Source organism: Polyodon spathula, chromosome 7 (genome assembly GCF_017654505.1).
Source record: "Polyodon spathula isolate WHYD16114869_AA chromosome 7, ASM1765450v1, whole genome shotgun sequence".
Taxonomy (NCBI): Eukaryota; Metazoa; Chordata; class Actinopteri; order Acipenseriformes; family Polyodontidae; genus Polyodon; species Polyodon spathula.
Genome location: NC_054540.1, coordinates 1,387,553 through 1,406,532, shown reverse-complemented (window position 1 = coordinate 1,406,532; position 18,980 = coordinate 1,387,553). Strand labels below are relative to the sequence as shown.

Here is an 18,980-nt window from a genome sequence, read left to right as displayed (position 1 = left end):
CCAGAGAAACGGAGAACGCGGTTCGAATTGTGAGCTGCTCTTTAAAATTGAATACGGTGCTGTACAATCACCTCAGTATATAACACACTTTGCGGATTACTTAAATATTTTGTAAGGATAACACATTCTTACACGTACATGTAGAACACTGTAGATTAAATACATTTTTACATGTTTTAAAACATTGTGCATATGCTAAGAGGGACTCCCATTAGCACCATTAATATGAAAAGAAAGCGGAACATTTCTATTCAGTACATCTGATTTTATTTCCTTCTTTTATTTATTATTACAGCCTTGTCATCGCCATCCAACAAGAGTCCCTGGACAAAACTGGTTAGTGCTGCCACGCGTGTGTAGGGTTTGTATGTGATTGTAGTGTTTGTATTGGTTTGTATGTGATTGTAGTGTTTGTATTGGTTTGTATGTGATTGTAGTGTTTGTAGTGTTTGTATGTGATTGTAGTGTTTGTAGTGTTTGTATGTGATTGCAGTGTTTGTAGTGGTTTGTATGTGTTTGTATGTGATTGTAGTGTTTGTAGTGGTTTGTATGTGATTGTAAGTGTTTGTAGTGGTTTGTATGTGATTGTAAGTGTTTGTATTGTTTGTATGTGATTGTAGTGTTTGTATGGTTTGTATGTTTGTATGTGATTGTAAGTGTTTGTATGTGTTTGTAGTGTTTGTAGTGTTTGTATGTGATTGTAGTGTTTGTATGTGATTGTAGTGTTTGTAGTGGTTTGTATGTGATTGTAGTGTTTGTAGTGGTTTGTATGTGATTGCAGTGTTTGTATTGGTTTGTATGTGATTGCAGTGTTTGTAGTGGTTTGTATTGATTGCAGTGTTTGTATTGGTTTTGTATATTGATTGCAGTGTTTGTATTGGTTTGTATGTGATTGCAGTGTTTGTATTGGTTTGTATGTGATTGTAGTGTTTGTAGTGGTTTGTATGTGATTGTAGTGTTTGTATTGGTTTGTATGTGATTGCAGTGTTTGTATTGGTTTGTATGTGATTGTAGTGTTTGTATTGGTTGTATGTATGTTTGTATTGTATGTGAGTGTTTGTAGTGGTTTGTATGTGATTGTAGTGTTTGTATGTGATTGCAGTGTTTGTATTGGTTTGTATGTGATTGTAGTGTTTGTATTGGTTTGTATGTGATTGTAGTGTTTGTATGTGTTTGTATGTGTTTGTATGTGGTTTGTATGTGATTGTAGTGTTTGTATGTGTTTGTATTGTTGTAGTGTTTGTAGTGGTTTGTATGTGATTGTAGTGTTTGTAGTGGTTTGTATGTGATTGTAGTGTTTGTATTGGTTTGTATTGATTGCAGTGTTTGTATTGGTTTGTATGTGATTGTAGTGTTTGTAGTGTTTGTATGTGATTGTAGTGTTTGTATGTGATTGTAGTGTTTGTAGTGTTTGTATGTGATTGTTGGTTTGTATGTGATTGTAGTGTTTGTAGTGGTTTGTATGTGATTGTAGTGTTTGTATGTGTTTGTATTGGTTTGTATGTGATTGTATTGGTTTGTATGTGATTGTAGTGTTTGTAGTGGTTTGTATTGTTTGTATGTGATTGTATTGTTTGTATGTGATTGTATGTGTTTGTAGTGGTTTGTATGTGATTGTAGTGTTTGTATTGGTTTGTATTGTAGTGTTTGTAGTGGTTTGTATGTGATTGTAGTGTTTGTAGTGTTTGTATGTGATTGTAGTGTTTGTATGGTTTGTAGGGGATTGTATGTTGTTGATGTTTGTATGGTTTTGTATGTGATGCTGTTAAGGGTTGTATAGTGGTTTGTTAGGTGATTTGTTTACTTGTTTGTTAGGGTTTGTATGTGATTTGTCAGTGCATTGTAGTGGTTTGGTATTGGCTTGTTAACAGTGTTGTGTTGGTTTGTATGTGATTGTAAACATACCTATGTGATTGTGGATGTGTTTGTGTAGGTGGTGGGTTGTACATGGTTGTACTAACGCTTGGTCACTAGCTCATTGTACCAACAGTGTTTGTATGTGATTGCAGTTTGTTAGTTTGTTTGTAGTGTTTGCAGTGGTTTGTATATATTGCAAGTGATTTGTATGGTTCGTCTGTGATCACGTATTCGATTGGTTTGTATGTGTAGATTGTATGTGTTTGATGTTGTACATGTTTGTTATGTTTGATGTGTTGTACTAACATGTAGTGGCTGTAAGGCGTCTGGTACACGTGTGTTGTAAACATAACCGTAACATACACTAATGTGATTGTAGTGGGTTTGTAGTGGTGTGATGTACACGTGTTTGTAGTGGTTTGTTGTGATGTGTAGTGTTTGTTGTGATCTGTAGTGGTTTGGTATGTGATTGTAGTGTTTGTAGTGGTTTGTATGTTGATGTTTGTAGTGTTTTGTAGATGCAGTGTTGTATGGTTTGTATGTGATTGTAGCGTATGTATTGGTTTGTATGTTGCATGTTTGTAGTGTTGGTGATTGTTTGTATTTTGGTAATTGCAGTGTTTGTTGGTTTGGTTATACACTGCAGTGTTTGTAAAATCACCATGTATGGTTTGTATTGGTTGTAATATGCATTTTGTAGGTCACAAACATGTTTGTTGTAGTGGTTTGTATGGATGTATTGCAGTGTATGTGATTGGTGTGTATGTGGTTGTAGTGGAGTGTAGTGTTTGTAGTGGTTTGTAGGTGATTGTAAGTGGTTGTATGTGATGTAGTGGTAACGTGGTTGTATGTGAATGTAGGTTTGTAATGGTTTGTATGTGATTGTAGTGTTTGTATTGTTTGTATTGTGTTTGTATGTTGCAGTGTTGTATTGGTTTGTATGTGATTGTAGTGTTTGTAGTGGTTTGTATGTGATTGTAGTGTTTGTATGTGATTGTAGTGGTTTGTATGTGATTGTAGTGTTTGTAGTGGTTTGTATGTGATTGTAGTGTTTGTAGTGGTTTGTATTGATTGCAGTGTTTGTATTGGTTTGTATGTGATTGTAGTGTTTGTAGTGGTTTGTATGTGATTGTATTGTGTTTGTAGTGTGTATTGTTTGTATGTGATTGTAGTGTTTGTATTGGTTTGTATGTGATTGTAGTGTTGTATGTGATTGTAGTGTTTGTAGTGGTTTGTATGTGATTGTAGTGTTTGTGTAGGGTGGTTTGTATGTGATTGTAGTGTTTGTATGTGGTAGTGTTTGTAGTGGTTTGTATGTGATTGTAGTGTTTGTATTGGTTTGTATGTGATTGTAGTGTTTGTATTGGTTTGTATGTGATTGTAGTGTTTGTAGTGGTTTGTATGTGATTGTAAGTGTTTGTATGTGATTGTATGTGTTTGTATGTGATTGTAGTGTTTGTAGTGGTTTGTATGTGATTGTAGTGGTTGTAGTGTTTGTATTGGTTTTTGTGTTGTAGTGTTTGTATTGGTTTGTATGTGATTGCAGTGTTTGTATTGGTTTGTATGTGATTGTAGTGTTTGTATTGGTTTGTATGTGATTGTAGTGTTTGTAGTGTTTGTATGTGATTGTAAGTGTTTGTATGTGTTTGTATTGGTTTGTATGTGATTGTAGTGTTTGTATTGGTTTGTATGTGATTGTAGTGTTTGTATTGGTTTGTATGTGATTGTAGTGTTTGTATTGGTTTGTATTGATTGCAGTGTTTGTATTGGTTTGTATTGATTGCAGTGTTTGTATTGGTTTATATTGATTGCAGTGTTTGTATTGGTTTGTATGTGATTGTAGTGTTTGTAGTGGTTTGTATTGATTGCAGTGTTTGTATTGGTTTATATTGATTGCAGTGTTTGTATTGGTTTGTATTGATTGCAGTGTTTGTATTGGTTTATATTGATTGCAGTGTTTGTATTGGTTTGTATTGATTGCAGTGTTTGTATTGGTTTGTATTGATTGCAGTGTTTGTATTGGTTTGTATGTTGTAGTGTTTGTATTGGTTTGTATGTGATTGTAGTGTTTGTATGTGTTTGTATGTGATTGTAGTGTTTGTATGGTTTGTATGTGATTGTAGTGTTTGTAGTGGTTTGTATGTGATTGTAGTGTTTGTATTGTGTTTGTATGTGTTTGTAGTGTTTGTATGTGTTTGTATGTGATTGTAGTGTTTGTAGTGTTTGTATGTGATTGCAGTGTTTGTATTGGTTTGTATGTGATTGTAGTGTTTGTAGTGGTTTGTATGTGATTTGTAGTGTTTGTAGTGTTTGTATGTGATTGTAGTGTTTGTATGTGGTTTGTATGTGATTGTAGTGTTTGTATGTGGTTTGTATGTGTTTGTAGTGTTTGTATGTGTTTGTTTGTGTGATTGTATGTGATTGTAGTGTTTGTATGTGATTGTAGTGTTTGTAGTGGTTTGTATGTGATTGTAGTGTTTGTAGTGGTTTGTATGTGATTGTAGTGTTTGTAGTGGTAGTGTTTGTAGTGTTTGTATGTGTTTGTATGTGATTGTATGTGTTTGTAGTGTTTGTAGTGGTTTGTATGTGATTGTAGTGGTTTGTATGTGATTGTAGTGTTTGTAGTGGTTTGTATGTGATTGTAAGTGTTTGTAGTGGTTTGTATGTGATTGTAGTGTTTGGTTTGTATTGGTTTGTATGTGATTGTAGTGGTTTCATACCAACTACACTAACATACAAACATAAACAAACATTAGTATGTTTGTATTGTTTTGTATGTGATTGCAGTGTTTGTAGTGTTTGACAGTGATTTGCTCGTGTTGTATTGGTTTGTATGTGTTTGTAGTGTTTGTATGTGATTGTAGTGTTTGTATTGTTTGTATTGTTTGCAGTGTTTGTATTGGTTTGTATGTGATTGTAGTGTTTGTATGTGTATTGATTGTAGTGTTTGTAGTGGTTTGTATGTGATTGTAAGTGTTTGTATGTGATTGTAGTGTTTGTATTGGTTTGTATGTGATTGCAGTGTTTGTAGTGGTTTGTATGTGATTGTAGTGTTTGTAGTGGTTTGTATGTGATTGTAGTGTTTGTATTGGTTTGTATGTGATTGCAGTGTTTGTATTGGTTTGTATGTGATTGTAGTGTTTGTAGTGGTTTGTATGTGATTGTAAGTGTTTGTATGTGATTGCAGTGTTTGTAGTGGTTTGTATGTGATTGTAGTGTTTGTAGTGGTTTGTATGTGATTGTAAGTGTTTGTATGTGATTGTAGTGTTTGTAGTGGTTTGTATGTGATTGTAGTGTTTGTATGTGATTGTAAGTGTTTGTATGTGATTGTAGTGTCTCATTGTAACTCTTTGTACTGGTTTGGGTGTCTCATTGTAACTCTTTGTACTGGTTTGGGTGTCTCATTGTAACTCTTTGTATTGGTTTGGGTGTCTCATTGTAACTCTTTGTATTGGTTTGGGTGTCTCATTGTAACTCTTTGTACTGGTTTGGGTGTCTCATTGTAACTCTTTGTACTGGTTTGGGTGTCTCATTGTAACTCTTTGTACTGGTTTGGGTGTCTCATTGTAACTCTTTGTATTGGTTTGGGTGTCTCATTGTAACTCTTTGTACTGGTTTGGGTGTCTCATTGTAACTCTTTGTACTGGTTTGGGTGTCTCATTGTAACTCTTTGTACTGGTTTGGGTGTCTCCTTGTAACTCTTTGTACTGGTTTGGGTGTCTCCTTGTAACTCTTTGTATTGGTTTGGGTGTCTCCTTGTAACTCTTTGTATTGGTTTGGGTGTCTCCTTGTAACTCTTTGTATTGGTTTGGGTGTCTCCTTGTAACTCTTTGTATTGGTTTGGGTGTCTCATTGTAAGTCTGCAAGGCGTTTTGTTTTTGGAACGTTATGTAACTCTTCCTCAATGACAATCCCTATTTAACTCCTTCACGGAAGTCACAGTTTCATCTCTACTGATTCTCTTCCTCCTGGATCATCAGGATTCTGTGCACTCTTGAACACAAACATCTGACACACTTTGTTTAGTTTTGTTTCAAAATTCAACTCCTTGTCCTGTGTAATCTGATCTTCAGTGTAAAGAACCCATGCAATCGCCATATTTATATACCAGTGTTTCTTACAACTAAGTAAAAAGAAGATAATAATAATAATAATAATAATAATAAATAATAATAATAATAATAATAATACGTGGAAAAGGTAACCAGAGCTAGAAGGCCTGTTTGTCATTGATAGGATTTTTTTAAATCCAAAGGTGCAGAGTATGTTTAATGTCATGCTGTATCAGTGTGTATGTGACTTCACTGCCCTTTGCAATGGGTTACGTTGCCTAAGGTAGCGTCTGTAGTTTCAGCTGCAGGTATACTTGTTCTCATGCTAGAAGCCTTGATGACACTCTGTCACGTCATGAAGTAAACTAGCTACCACCTGCAGTACAGCAAGCGTTATTTCATTTACTTACTGATACATTTACTTACTGCTGGCTTCATAGAACTTTATAAAAGTAACATTAGGTAGTAAAACAAATGCATATATTGGTGTCTGTCAACCCAGTCAATAGGGTGACAAGTATAAGACAATAACAGTGGGATTGTTATAATTTAAGGCTTAGCTATTGTCTAATCATACCATTTCAGATTGTCAGATTCACTGAATATTATACAACAAATACACACATAAATACATGCTGTATAATTTTTAAATACATATATGTATATTATATAGATATATATATATATATATATATATATATATATATGTAATATGTTAATTTATTTCTGTGAAATGAACAGTTTGCAGGACACAAACCAGGAAGAGTTCCTGAAAGGGAAAGTCTTTGGACTGGCTGGCCTGACAGTTCATTTCCAGAGTCAGGAAGTCAGTCTGGATGAAGGTGAGACTCCGTTGCAGGAACGTATTGACCTGCAAGGTAAACGAGGTAGCAGCAGCAAGCAATAAAAGTAGCTGCAATCGTTTGCCAAGGGGTCATGAATGATAGCATAAAGGGGCCGGAGAATCGTTAATATTCCTTCGCTTGGGTTTTGTTCATTGACCTGGAAGGTCTGTTGAGAGCCGCAGTAGTTATTTCCTGTGATTTGTGAAAACGTATGCGCGTTTGTTTGTTTTTCCGTGTTGTCAGTAATTGTCTTGTTTGTTAAATCACCAGACAGCTAAACACATTTCCGGAGCTGTTGCTTTTGGGTCAGCACAAGCCGGAACAGCACTTCACAACAGTCACTAAAATGACCTGTTATCAGCCACCACGAGCACTAATACACACGCCCTGGACTGGTGACCGTGTTTTAGTATTGTGAGGCGGATAAGGATTATTGTTTGGGACTGTAACCCCGTTTTGTATTTGGCTCCGCGCAGTACACGTTGTGTATTGCCAGGGAATTTTCTTTTGGTCACCAGACCTGGCTTTAAAAAAAATAAAGCTTTCCAAACCAGATTACAATTCTCCATGTTTACTCCTGCACTGCAGCACCTCTACACCTGTGCACAATCACCAGCCACTGTGCAGCTCCCTCAGCAGCTCCCTCAGTACAGCATAATATTAACCCTAACCCAGCAGCTCCCACAGTACACCATAACCCTAACCCAGCAGCTCCCACAGTACAGCATAATACTAACCCTAACCCTAACCAGGGCTCTCTCAATACAACATAACATAACCCTAACCCAGCGGCTTCCAGAGTACAACATAACCCTAACCATAACCCTAATCCAGCAGCTCCCACAGTACAGCATAACCCTAACCCAGCAGCTCCCACAGTACAGCATAACACTAATCCTAACCCTAACCCAGCGCTCCCTCAGTACAACATAATGCTAACCCCAACTCTGACCCTACCCAGGGCTCTCTCAGTACAACATAACCCTAACCCTAACCCAGCGGCTCCCACAGTACAGCATAACCCTAATGTTAACCAGGCCTCTCTCAATATAAGATAACCTTAACCCTAACGCAGCCCTCCCTCAGTACAACATAACCCTAACCCTAACCCAGCGGCTTCCACAGTACAGCCCATACCGGGCTGGATTCACATGATCAGCCAGCCCACAGGAACGCTTCAGTGGCTGGGTAAAGTGCACCTCATTGTGCTTCAGAGACCCCTACTTTCTAAGTTCACTAAAACGCATAAAATTTTTGTCTGTTTGTCCTGCAAGCATAACATTGAAAAAAATACTGTTTCTCGAAGAAACAGAGACACCACAATATTGCTTTAAAACCACTCATCTAATACTAAAAAAACTAATAAAGCTCTATAGGTGGTAAAAATGATTTGGTTTATTTTCATTAAACAGTAAAGGCAAGTAGAATATAAATAGGGTAATGAAAGTGTAGGTGTGTTCCAGTTGCTCATCTGAGCAGGGCTGTGATCCAGTCGAAGACGCTGCCTCCTGTCAGCAGGCAGCTGTGCGCGGGGTCGAAGATCCGCTCCAGATCACAGAGGGACTGCAGGCTCCACTCAAAGGGGAGCTGCAAGAGGGGAAATACCAAGACATTACTGACTTGCAACAAAACCTCCTGTCTTCAGTCTAAATTGAAAACGTGGGGCTACATTCTCAAAGCTATTTACCAATTCGTCATTAGATCATGTTTTATTTTATATTTACCTATCTGATATTTGTCTCTATTTAAGCCATACTAAGATACTAACATCTTGAAATCTATTCAAGTCATCTAAAAAGCAGCAGATGTGAACAGCATACTTGGGTCTATATTCACTGATTTCTGACTCTAAAGTCACACAGAATGGCAGAGGATGTCTTATCTAAATGATTTAAAGAACAGCAGCATTTAGATCCGCTACCCTTGATGCACTGAATACAGTTCAGTAAGTGACTGGGAGCGGAGATGAGAGTTGAACCCTGGATCTCCTGGCCAGTATCTATAGTACTGTTCTACAGTGTCTGGACTGCACACTCAGTGAGTCAGTGGCAGGCTGTGACAGGGATGTGGAGAGTTGAACCCTGTATCTCCTGGCCAGTGTCTGTAGCACTGTTCTACAGTGTCTGGACTGCACACTTAGTGAGTCAGTGGCAGGCTGTGATAGGGATGTGGAGAGTTGAACCCTGACCTCCTGGCCAGTATCTATAGCACTGTTCTACAGTGTCTGGGCTGCACACTCAGTGAGTCAGTGGCAGGCTGTGATAGGGATGTGGAGAGTTGAACCCTGACCTCCTGGCCAGTATCTATAGCACTGTTCTACAGTGTCTGGACTGCACACTCAGTGAGTCAGTGGCAGGCTGTGATAGGGATGTGGAGAGTTGAACCCTGACCTCCTGGCCAGTATCTATAGCACTGTTCTACAGTGTCTGGGCTGCACACTCAGTGAGTCAGTGGCAGGCTGTGATAGGGATGTGGAGAGTTGAACCCTGACCTCCTGGACAGTATCTATAGCACTGTTCTACAGTGTCTGGACTGCACACTCAGTGAGTCAGTGGCAGGCTGTGATAGGGATGTGGAGAGTTGAACCCTGACCTCCTGGCCAGTATCTATAGCACTGTTCTACAGTGTCTGGACTGCACACTCAGTGAGTCAGTGGCAGGCTGTGATAGGGATGTGGAGAGTTGAACCCTGACCTCCTGGACAGTATCTATAGCACTGTTCTACAGTGTCTGGACTGCACACTCAGTGAGTCAGTGGCAGGCTGTGATAGGGATGTGGAGAGTTGAACCCTGACCTCCTGGCCAGTATCTATAGCACTGTTCTACAGTGTCTGGGCTGCACACTCAGTGAGTCAGTGGCAGGCTGTGATAGGGATGTGGAGAGTTGAACCCTGACCTCCTGGCCAGTATCTATAGCACTGTTCTACAGTGTCTGGACTGCACACTCAGTGAGTCAGTGGCAGGCTGTGATAGGGATGTGGAGAGTTGAACCCTGACCTCCTGGCCAGTATCTATAGCACTGTTCTACAGTGTCTGGACTGCACACTCAGTGAGTCAGTGGCAGGCTGTGATAGGGATGTGGAGAGTTGAACCCTGACCTCCTGGCCAGTATCTATAGCACTGTTCTACAGTGTCTGGACTGCACACTCAGTGAGTCAGTGGCAGGCTGTGATAGGGATGTGGAGAGTTGAACCCTGACCTCCTGGCCAGTATCTATAGCACTGTTCTACAGTGTCTGGACTGCACACTCAGTGAGTCAGTGGCAGGCTGTGATAGGGATGTGGAGAGTTGAACCCTGGCCTCCTGGCCAGTATCTATAGCACTGTTCTACAGTGTCTGGACTGCACACTCAATGAGTCAGTGGCAGGCTGTGATAGGGATGTGGAGAGTTGAACCCTGACCTCCTGGACAGTATCTATAGCACTGTTCTACAGTGTCTGGACTGCACACTCAGTGAGTCAGTGGCAGGCTGTGATAGGGATGTGGAGAGTTGAACCCTGACCTCCTGGCCAGTATCTATAGCACTGTTCTACAGTGTCTGGACTGCACACTCAGTGAGTCAGTGGCAGGCTGTGATAGGGATGTGGAGAGTTGAACCCTGACCTCCTGGCCAGTATCTATAGCACTGTTCTACAGTGTCTGGACTGCACACTCAGTGAGTCAGTGGCAGGCTGTGATAGGGATGTGGAGAGTTGAACCCTGACCTCCTGGCCAGTATCTATAGCACTGTTCTACAGTGTCTGGACTGCACACTCAGTGAGTCAGTGGCAGGCTGTGATAGGGATGTGGAGAGTTGAACCCTGACCTCCTGGCCAGTATCTATAGCACTGTTCTACAGTGTCTGGACTGCACACTCAGTGAGTCAGTGGCAGGCTGTGATAGGGATGTGTTCCCACCTCAGTGAGCTCTTGTGGCTCTGAAGGAGACAGGAGCAGGGACATCACGTGTTCACAGCACAGCTTCACCTGGTCCTGCGGAGTCAAGGAGACGGATTGAAAGATGAAAGCTGCAGTCTCCCACATTCAGATTAAAAATGCACACTCAAATACCATTCCCTTCTACACTGTGGCTTAGCCGTCTGTGCGCTCTGTGTTGTCAGAAGCTAACCTGGTTGGCAGCCCTGCTTGTTTCCAGTTCTAGCGGTAGAGACACATGCTCCTCCCACCCCTATTTAAACAGGCTTGACACAGCTGTCCGAGGTCAGCTGAAGCTCGGGATTCAAAACATAAATACAAAAAGGAGACATCTCATTTATTTTTTTACTCTAGGTAACAACATTTTGAACAGCCTTGTGAAATATGATCAAACTTTTTTTAAACTGTGGCAAATTATTATATCCTCAATAAGACTTGAATAAAGCAGAGCTGTGTACTGTCAATACTTTGCTGTGAACCTACTAGAGGCTGCAATGGTGCTGGGGTGGCTTAGTGGGAGCATCCTCCCAATGCCTTATCTGGGATGCTGATCTCTGATCTGTGCAACACAATATATGAACACACAGGTGCTTCTACAGGCAGACTGACAGGCTGCTCGGGTACCTGGAGCTGGGAGTTGTGGGGGCGCTCCTTTTCGAGGGTCCGGGGGCGGTTCTTCTTCTCAAGTCGGGCGGTGTGGCACATAGAGAGCTCTGCCTCCACCCGCACAGAGCACAGCTTCTCATGAAGGGACTGCAGCCTGGGGGGGGCACAGAGAGAGGGCAGGGCGAGTCAGGGAAGGGGCACAGAGAGAGGGCAGAGGGAGTTAGGGAAGGGGCACAGAGAGAGAGCAGGGGGAGTCAAGGAAGGGGCACAGAGAGTGTAGGGGGAGTCAGGGAAAGGGCACAGATAGGGCAGGGGGAGTAGGGGAAGGCACAGAGAGAGAGAGGGCAGGGTTAGTCACGGAAGGCGCACAGAAAGAGGGCAGGGGGAGTCAGGAAAGGGGCACAGAGAGAGCAGGGGGAGTCAGGGAAGGGGCACAGAGAGAGCAGGGGAGTCAGGGAAGGGGCACAGAGAGAGCATAGGGGGAGTCAGGGAAGGGGCACAGAGAGAGAGCAGGGGGAATCAGGGAAGGGCACAGAGAGAGGGCAGGGTGAGTCATGGAAGGGGCACGGAGAGGGCAGGTGGAGTCAGGGAAGGGGCACAGAGAGAGAGGGCAAGGGAAGTCGGAAGGGGCATAGAGAGAGGGCAGCGGTAGTGGGGATGTGTTGTCAAGGAATATGCCGTGGCACCAAGACTTATTTAGACATTGCTGTAAATTTCAATATCTACATTAAATGCGTTGTGTTGAAGTTACACGGGGGAATTTTTCAAACTTGGTTAGAGTAAAGGCTGTTCGTATTCCAGTCTTGGGAGCACCGGGAGACGGTCGTGCAAGGCAACCAGCTAGAGGTGAGAAAACTCAACTCCGAAATCAATATCCATGGGAATAGCAGAGAGACGCACGACTGGAGAGACTAGATAGGCCTCCTTTACCCAACCTTTAGATGATTTGGAGTAAACATATTCATAAGTACAAGTCAACTAGGCTGTCTTTTCGTTAACTCTTATATACGCTCTGGTTTGCTGACTTAAGGGATGTTGGTTTCTAATGCCCTGCTAAAACTATTATAAAGTGGAGTTGTGCTGCAGTGTGGTGAGTCACCACCAGAGGGCGCCTTACCCGAGCAGCGAGATCCACTTGTGCCCACAGCTGAGGTCAGTGAGGCTGGCTTTTGGAGGGCTGGTCGCAGTGACAGGCTTAGTGTTGTAGGCATACAGCAGAAGCACCTACACGAGAAGAGAAGGACGATCATGCGACTGAACTGAAAAACTGAGTTTACTTGCAAGACGTGTACCCACATGTATATGTTTAAATGGGTGTTACTAAAATAACAATACTGTAATAATAATTGTATTAGAAGTGTTTTTCCAATGCAGATAACACCGTGTAACTATTTATTTATTTATTTATTTTTGTTCCTGGGTAGTAAGTGTTATTTCCTAATTGCTTATGCCTCAAAAGTATAGAAAATGGCTATTATTCCCCACAAACTTTGCTTTTGTGACCAGGACAGTGATATTGTGAAATTTACCTATTTTCCAGAACATTCCAGATAGATTCAGTGCTGAGTAAACTTGGAGTAACTTCTAGAACTTTCCAGTAATATAAATAGTAGTATAAATACAGGGGCCTTAAGCCCACCAGTTCAGTTTAGTTCCAGCTGCCTAAGTGGATACATATCTGCATTTTTCTGAGATGGCATCAAGAGGCTGCAATGGTGGCATTCCTGATGGGTCTCCAAGGCGGTTTTACCAAGTTTCCCTGCTATCTTTGCCTTTGGGACAGCAGGGACACCAAGGCGCACTACCACAGGCGGGACTGGCCACAGCGGACCGAGTTCTCTGTGGGGAGGAACAACGTCAAGTGGGAGCCACTGGTGGACCCCCGGAAGGTGCTGATGCCACCACTGCACATCAAATTGGGCCTTATGAAACACTTTGTCAGAGCTCTAGATAAGGAGTCGGCAGCCTTCAAGAACCTTCAAGACTTCTTCCCTAAGCTGTCTGAGGCAAAGGTCAAAGCCGGTGTCTTCATCGGACCACAGATAAAGAAGATCCTGGAGTGCAATGAATTCCCCAAGAAGCTCACTAGTAAGGAGAAAGCAGCTTGGAACAGCTTTGTCACAGTGGTTCGGGGCTTCCTGGGCAATCACAAGGCCGAAAACTATGTGGAGCTGGTTGAGACTCTGGTGATGAACTACGGCACAATGGGCTGTAGGATGTCCCTCAAAGTCCATATCCTTGATGCTCATCTTGATAAATTCAAGGAGAACATGGGAGCGTACTCAGAGGAGCAAGGCGAGCGCTTCCACCAGGATATACTGGACTTTGAACGCCGCTACCAAGGACAGTATAACGAGAACATGATGGGAGACTACATTTGGGGGCTGATTCATGAAAGTGATTTACAGTATAATCTTAAATCCTGAAAAACTACTCACTTCTAAATCTTTTATAGTCATTTTTGTATTACTTTAGTATAAATACATGTTAATTTGGATTCATATGTTGTTTTTTTCTGACTATGTGAACGAAAAGACTGTTTTCTCATTGGAAATAGGTACATTTCAAAATATCACTGTCCTGGTCATAAAAGCAAAGTTTGTAGGGAATAATAGCCATTTTCTATACTTTTGAGGCATAAGCAATTAGGAAATAACACTTACTACCCAGGAACAAAAATTGTGTTACATAGTGTAATTAAAAAAGCAACAGACATTTGTTTTCAGAAATTATTCTAAGTATTATCAGTTAATTGTTTTTATTCAAATCTTTATGTAAATACTGACATTAATACAAAGTCACGCCACAAAAAAAATAAAATCAACATTGCATACACGCCATAACACTTCATAATCTTTGCAAATCTACTGAATATGAATAATCATGTAATTTCCTGTACATCAATGCATATTAATGTATAGAAAGACAATCAGCCACAAACACCCAGCTGTAAAATATGATCCGCTACTGTTTAGTCCACAATAGGCTAATGCTGGTTTCTTCTTTTTTTTTTTTTCACTATTAGCATAAAACAAGGTGAATTGATTATTTGAAAGTGTTGTTATTGACAGCCCTGCTTTGTTACCATTGGCTGTGCGTGGCTCCTCTCCAGCGCTGGTGTGTACCACTGCACACACAGCTCCCTCTCCTCTGTGCTGGTGGCAAAGAGGAGTGTGGGCCGGTCTCTGTCCAAACCGTCAGCAAGCTGCTCCTCCACTGCTTCACCTGCTGCTGCCTGGGGCTGAGAGGTAAGCAGAGCTCCTCAATCATCTTCAACCAGTAACGAGCAACCGCACACTGGATGTGCACTTCAAGCAGTTGTGACATTTGAAGTGCGCCAAACAGTATTCTAAGTGTATCCATTCTGCAGGTGTAGTAGTGACAGATTTCCTCCTGGTGCATCAACAAAACTGCATACAGCACAGCAAGAAAGACCTCATGGAAAGTGTATTATATAGGTGGGTGCTCAGTATAAGGCTGGTCTGTGGGGGTTAGGTAGGTATTATATAGGTGGATAGGTGGGTGCTTAGTATAAGGCTGGTCTGTGGTACAGTACCCGTGCAGGACTCTTCTGCAGTAGCTCTGAGAGGGTAGAGCTGCACTGGGTTGGTATGTAAAGCACTGATGTGGTGCAGTACCTGTGCAGGACTCTTCTGCAGTAGCTCTGAGAGGGGAGAGCTGCACTGGGTTGGTATGTAAAGCACTGATTTGGCACAGTACCTGTGCAGGACTCTTCTGCAGTAGCTGTGAGGGGGGCTCTGCAGAGCTGCACTGGGCTTGGTATGTAGACAGGTGAGTGCAGAGGAAGCTGTGCAGGTGAGCCAGCCTCAAGGTCAGCCCAGTGTCCAACACTGAGCTGCACACTCTGTCTTCACAAGGGGAATCCACTGCACAGAGAAACAAACAGGTGAGACTCATCATGCAATCAACAGCTTCACTGTATCGTAGCAGATGCTTTTCTAACACTTTTCAAAACTACTACATTTCCTGTTAAATGGAGAAGCATTTTAGCATTGGTGTTCCAGCTAAATACACTTATAAAATATACAGACAGCATGCACAGTTCTCTGATTTACACCCTCATTAATTATTTCTGAGTGACCCACAAAGGAACCATAGTGTTTTCAGTTTAGACATTTACTTTTGATGATAGATTTCATTAAATCATTTTGTTTTTGTTTTACAGATTAAACGTGGCTGTTGCTGCCGGGGAGCTATGAATTCAAAGCTTGGCAAGGCTCTTTATTTGTTGACGTCACACTCCTACAAAAGCTGGTATACTGAATGATGTCACATCAATACGCTTTGGAACGGCAGCATGTGTATTATGAAGAGCCCTGCCTGACTCCCCCTGCTGTCCTGCAGGGTGAGCACAGCGGCGCGGTACCTGGGAGCGTGCTGACGCTGTAGAGCTGGAGGAGGTGGTGGAGGTAGCGGATGATGTGGCTCCAGGTCAGCTCTCCAGCACTCTCACTGCTCTCGCAGTCCCCCGGGCCTGCCTCCCTCTCATGTTGACTGGGTCCCAGCAGATCCCCGAAGATCTGCTTGTACTCTCCTGGGAATCATCCATCACACACACAGTAAGTGAGTATATAAAGAAATAAACAAGAAAACAGGACTGCTGGGGAGATTGGAGACAGTCATCGCTTGCAGAAGACAGACATGCTAATGATGCTGTCTGCAAATCAGTAAAATGAAACCAGCAGCTATTACATTCATCATAGATTTACAATATAGAGATTGCAATGCAAAATGCAATAACACATTTCAAAGCAAAAGAAGTCCCATTACAGTAAATGGAGTGTAAAGTCACGTAGAAATGTTTGCTCTGTCAGCCTGTAAGTGTTTGGCAACCCTGCCTGTTATTTGAATGCATTCGTATTTAACTTTTATCACCTCTCAAAGTTCACATTATTTACTCAGGGATTAACCTGAGTTACGCTTTTGCAGTAAACCTGAAGGTTTGACAAGCGCTGTGCACACACAGTCTTTAACAGCATTAAACACCTGATGGGTTCAAGCTCTGTCAGTTCAAGTATTCCTTGAAATCCAGCTGTACAGCTCTGCTCCAGCTGTATCCTCATCCATTACACTTCACTACACAATCATATTATTGAAAGAAAAAAGAAAAAACAGCCCAGAGCCACTCCGCTTGTTTTCAGGCACAGCCCATATTGTTTTAAATGAATAAAAGAAAGATGTGTACACATTTTCAAACCTGTAACCTCAACGTGTAATCTGCATCATCTTTGACAGCTCCAGAAATGTCACTGAAATGCTTTTAAGAATGTTTAGAACCTAAGCTGTGCATATTCTCTAGCTGCTGATCTACTGAGAGCTCAGACTGGCTGGCCTCCTCTAGTGCCTACAGGCTGCAAGGTGTTAACGAAAACCAACCGGCCAATTTCCCTCTCTTGCCTAAGGGAGCATAATACAACGTTGCATAATGGTCCCCAGCCAAAATCAGCAATTTAGTGCAACCAGGAATTGAACCAGCAAACTCTGACTACATGATTAACCCTGTACTCCACACAGCACAGCCCTTAGTAGGTGAGCCACTGGGACGCCCCTTTAAATAATTCCCAAGTACTAACTGTGTAACAGTTACAGGTGCAGATTACACTGAAGTATGGTCTCTGGTGCTGTACCGGGCTGGAAGTCTGTGTACGAGGCCAGCAGATCGCTGAGTGTGAAGTCAGGGAGGTGGCGCAGGGTGGAGCGCGCTAGAGGTTTGGTTTCATCGCAGCTCCCTCCCGTCAGCAGGGCACGCTGCATACTGGCCTCACTCACCTGACAACAAGTCAACAACACAGAGGCACGTTAAAAATACCAGCGTACCAAATCAAACTAGCACTGTGTGATTGAACAAGCAGATCTCAGTTTAACACAGCAGATTTTGTCAGTCCTTTTACAAAGAAATATAACATTCTTAATGCTTTTTAAATCATATTTTGCTTATTATACAACCATAGAAATAATCTTTATGCATTTTTGTGTGTTTTTTTATAATGGTTTTATACAATTTTCCATAGAAAAAGCATAGCCAAGTGTAAAGAATATAAAGCAACAAGATAAACCATTGTAAACTACAGTGAATGCACAGTATGACCCCAGGAAAAGCATGGCAAAACTGCACAAATTGCCATGAAAATGTACCACGATAAACTTGAGTTTATGCAGCACTATTTCGATGACTGAATCCCCAGCTTTAGATCTGGAGAATAGTAACTGGGAATGCTGACTGGAATCTGGGCCATTCTTGCAGACAGTAAGACAGGAGTGCAGCTGTGTGCAGTGGAACAGTCCCGGTGACTGACCTGTGCTGCCGCTCGCACCGCGACCCAGGACAGGAGCTGGTTGAGCTCCACCACCTCTGGGGGTTTCATTGCGTCTGTCTTCTGTTTCCCTTTGCTTACAACCTGCTGAGGACAAGCATGCACTGCACATCACAGGATAACAAGCAATTTATAAACATCGACCCAAATCAATAAGGTCCTTAAAACAGAAGACGACAAGAACGACCCTACCTTTTGTTTCCCAGTCCCCTTGGCTGGTGGCACAGGGGAAAGGGCTGGTTTTTCTTTAGTCTTTCCTTTCTCCAGGGGCTTGAGGGAATGCTTGGTGGACAGGTGTTGGTAGAGCAGAGCGATCTCCAGGTAGCTCCTTCTCAGGAGTCTGAGACAAACAACACACAGAGACACACAGACACACACACACACACACAACACACAGAGACAACCCACACACAGAGCCACACACACACAACACACAACACACAGAGACAACCCACACACACACAACACACAACACACACACAACCCACACACACACACACACACACACACCACACACACACACACACAGAACACACACAGACAACACACACACAGAGACACACACACAACACACAGAGACAACCCACACACAGAGACACACACAGACAACACACACACAGAGACACACACAACACACAGACAACACACACAGACAACACACACACACACACACACACACACAGACACACACACAACACACACACACACACACACACAGAGACACACACAGACACACACACACACACACACACACACACACAACACACACACACACACACACACAGAGAGACACACACAACACACACACAACACACACACACACACACACACAACACACACACACACACACACACACACACACACACACACACACACACACACAGAGACACACACACACAGACACACACAGACACACACACACACACACAAACACACACACACACACACACACACAGAGACACACACACAGACACACACAGACACACACACAACACACACACAACACACAGAGACAACCCACACACAGAGACACACAGAGACACACACACAACACACACACAACACACACACAACACACACACAGAGACACACAGAGAGACACACACAACACGACAACCCACACACAGAGACACACACACACAACACACAGAGACAACCCACACACACACACAACACACAGAGACAACCCACACACAGAGACACACACACAACACACAGAGACACACACACAGACACACAACTATTAAGCAGATGAAGGTGTATTTTCCTAATATGTCCACCATAACTTATTTTTTGGTATATTTTATTTATATGCATGGATAATAACTAGAGGCAATAACAGAACACTATGCATGCCCTGCCAATAACTGAA

At 42.2% G+C, this 18,980-nt stretch overlaps 1 protein-coding gene across 3 annotated transcripts in view; it reads right to left on the bottom strand.

Annotated features, from left to right (window-relative positions):
• Positions 1 to 8,135: 8,135 nt before the first annotated feature.
• LOC121317966 (cilia- and flagella-associated protein 54-like) overlaps positions 8,136 to 18,980 on the bottom strand; it is a 73,744-nt gene continuing 62,899 nt past the window's right edge. For 2 of the 3 annotated variants that reach the window (XM_041254073.1, XM_041254075.1), the window contains exons 60-69: positions 17,801 to 17,948; positions 17,591 to 17,695; positions 16,922 to 17,063; positions 15,661 to 15,828; positions 14,994 to 15,160; positions 14,359 to 14,514; positions 12,391 to 12,497; positions 11,292 to 11,427; positions 10,650 to 10,724; positions 8,136 to 8,341 (exon numbers count right to left, since the gene is read on the bottom strand). In XM_041254073.1, coding sequence (XP_041110007.1) covers positions 8,222 to 8,341; positions 10,650 to 10,724; positions 11,292 to 11,427; positions 12,391 to 12,497; positions 14,359 to 14,514; positions 14,994 to 15,160; positions 15,661 to 15,828; positions 16,922 to 17,063; positions 17,591 to 17,695; positions 17,801 to 17,948 — 1,324 coding nt within the window. In that variant the 3' untranslated portion in view covers positions 8,136 to 8,221. The remainder of the gene's footprint in view (positions 8,342 to 10,649; positions 10,725 to 11,291; positions 11,428 to 12,390; positions 12,498 to 14,358; positions 14,515 to 14,993; positions 15,161 to 15,660; positions 15,829 to 16,921; positions 17,064 to 17,590; positions 17,696 to 17,800; positions 17,949 to 18,980) is intronic. The other variant, XM_041254074.1, reaches the window with a different exon arrangement.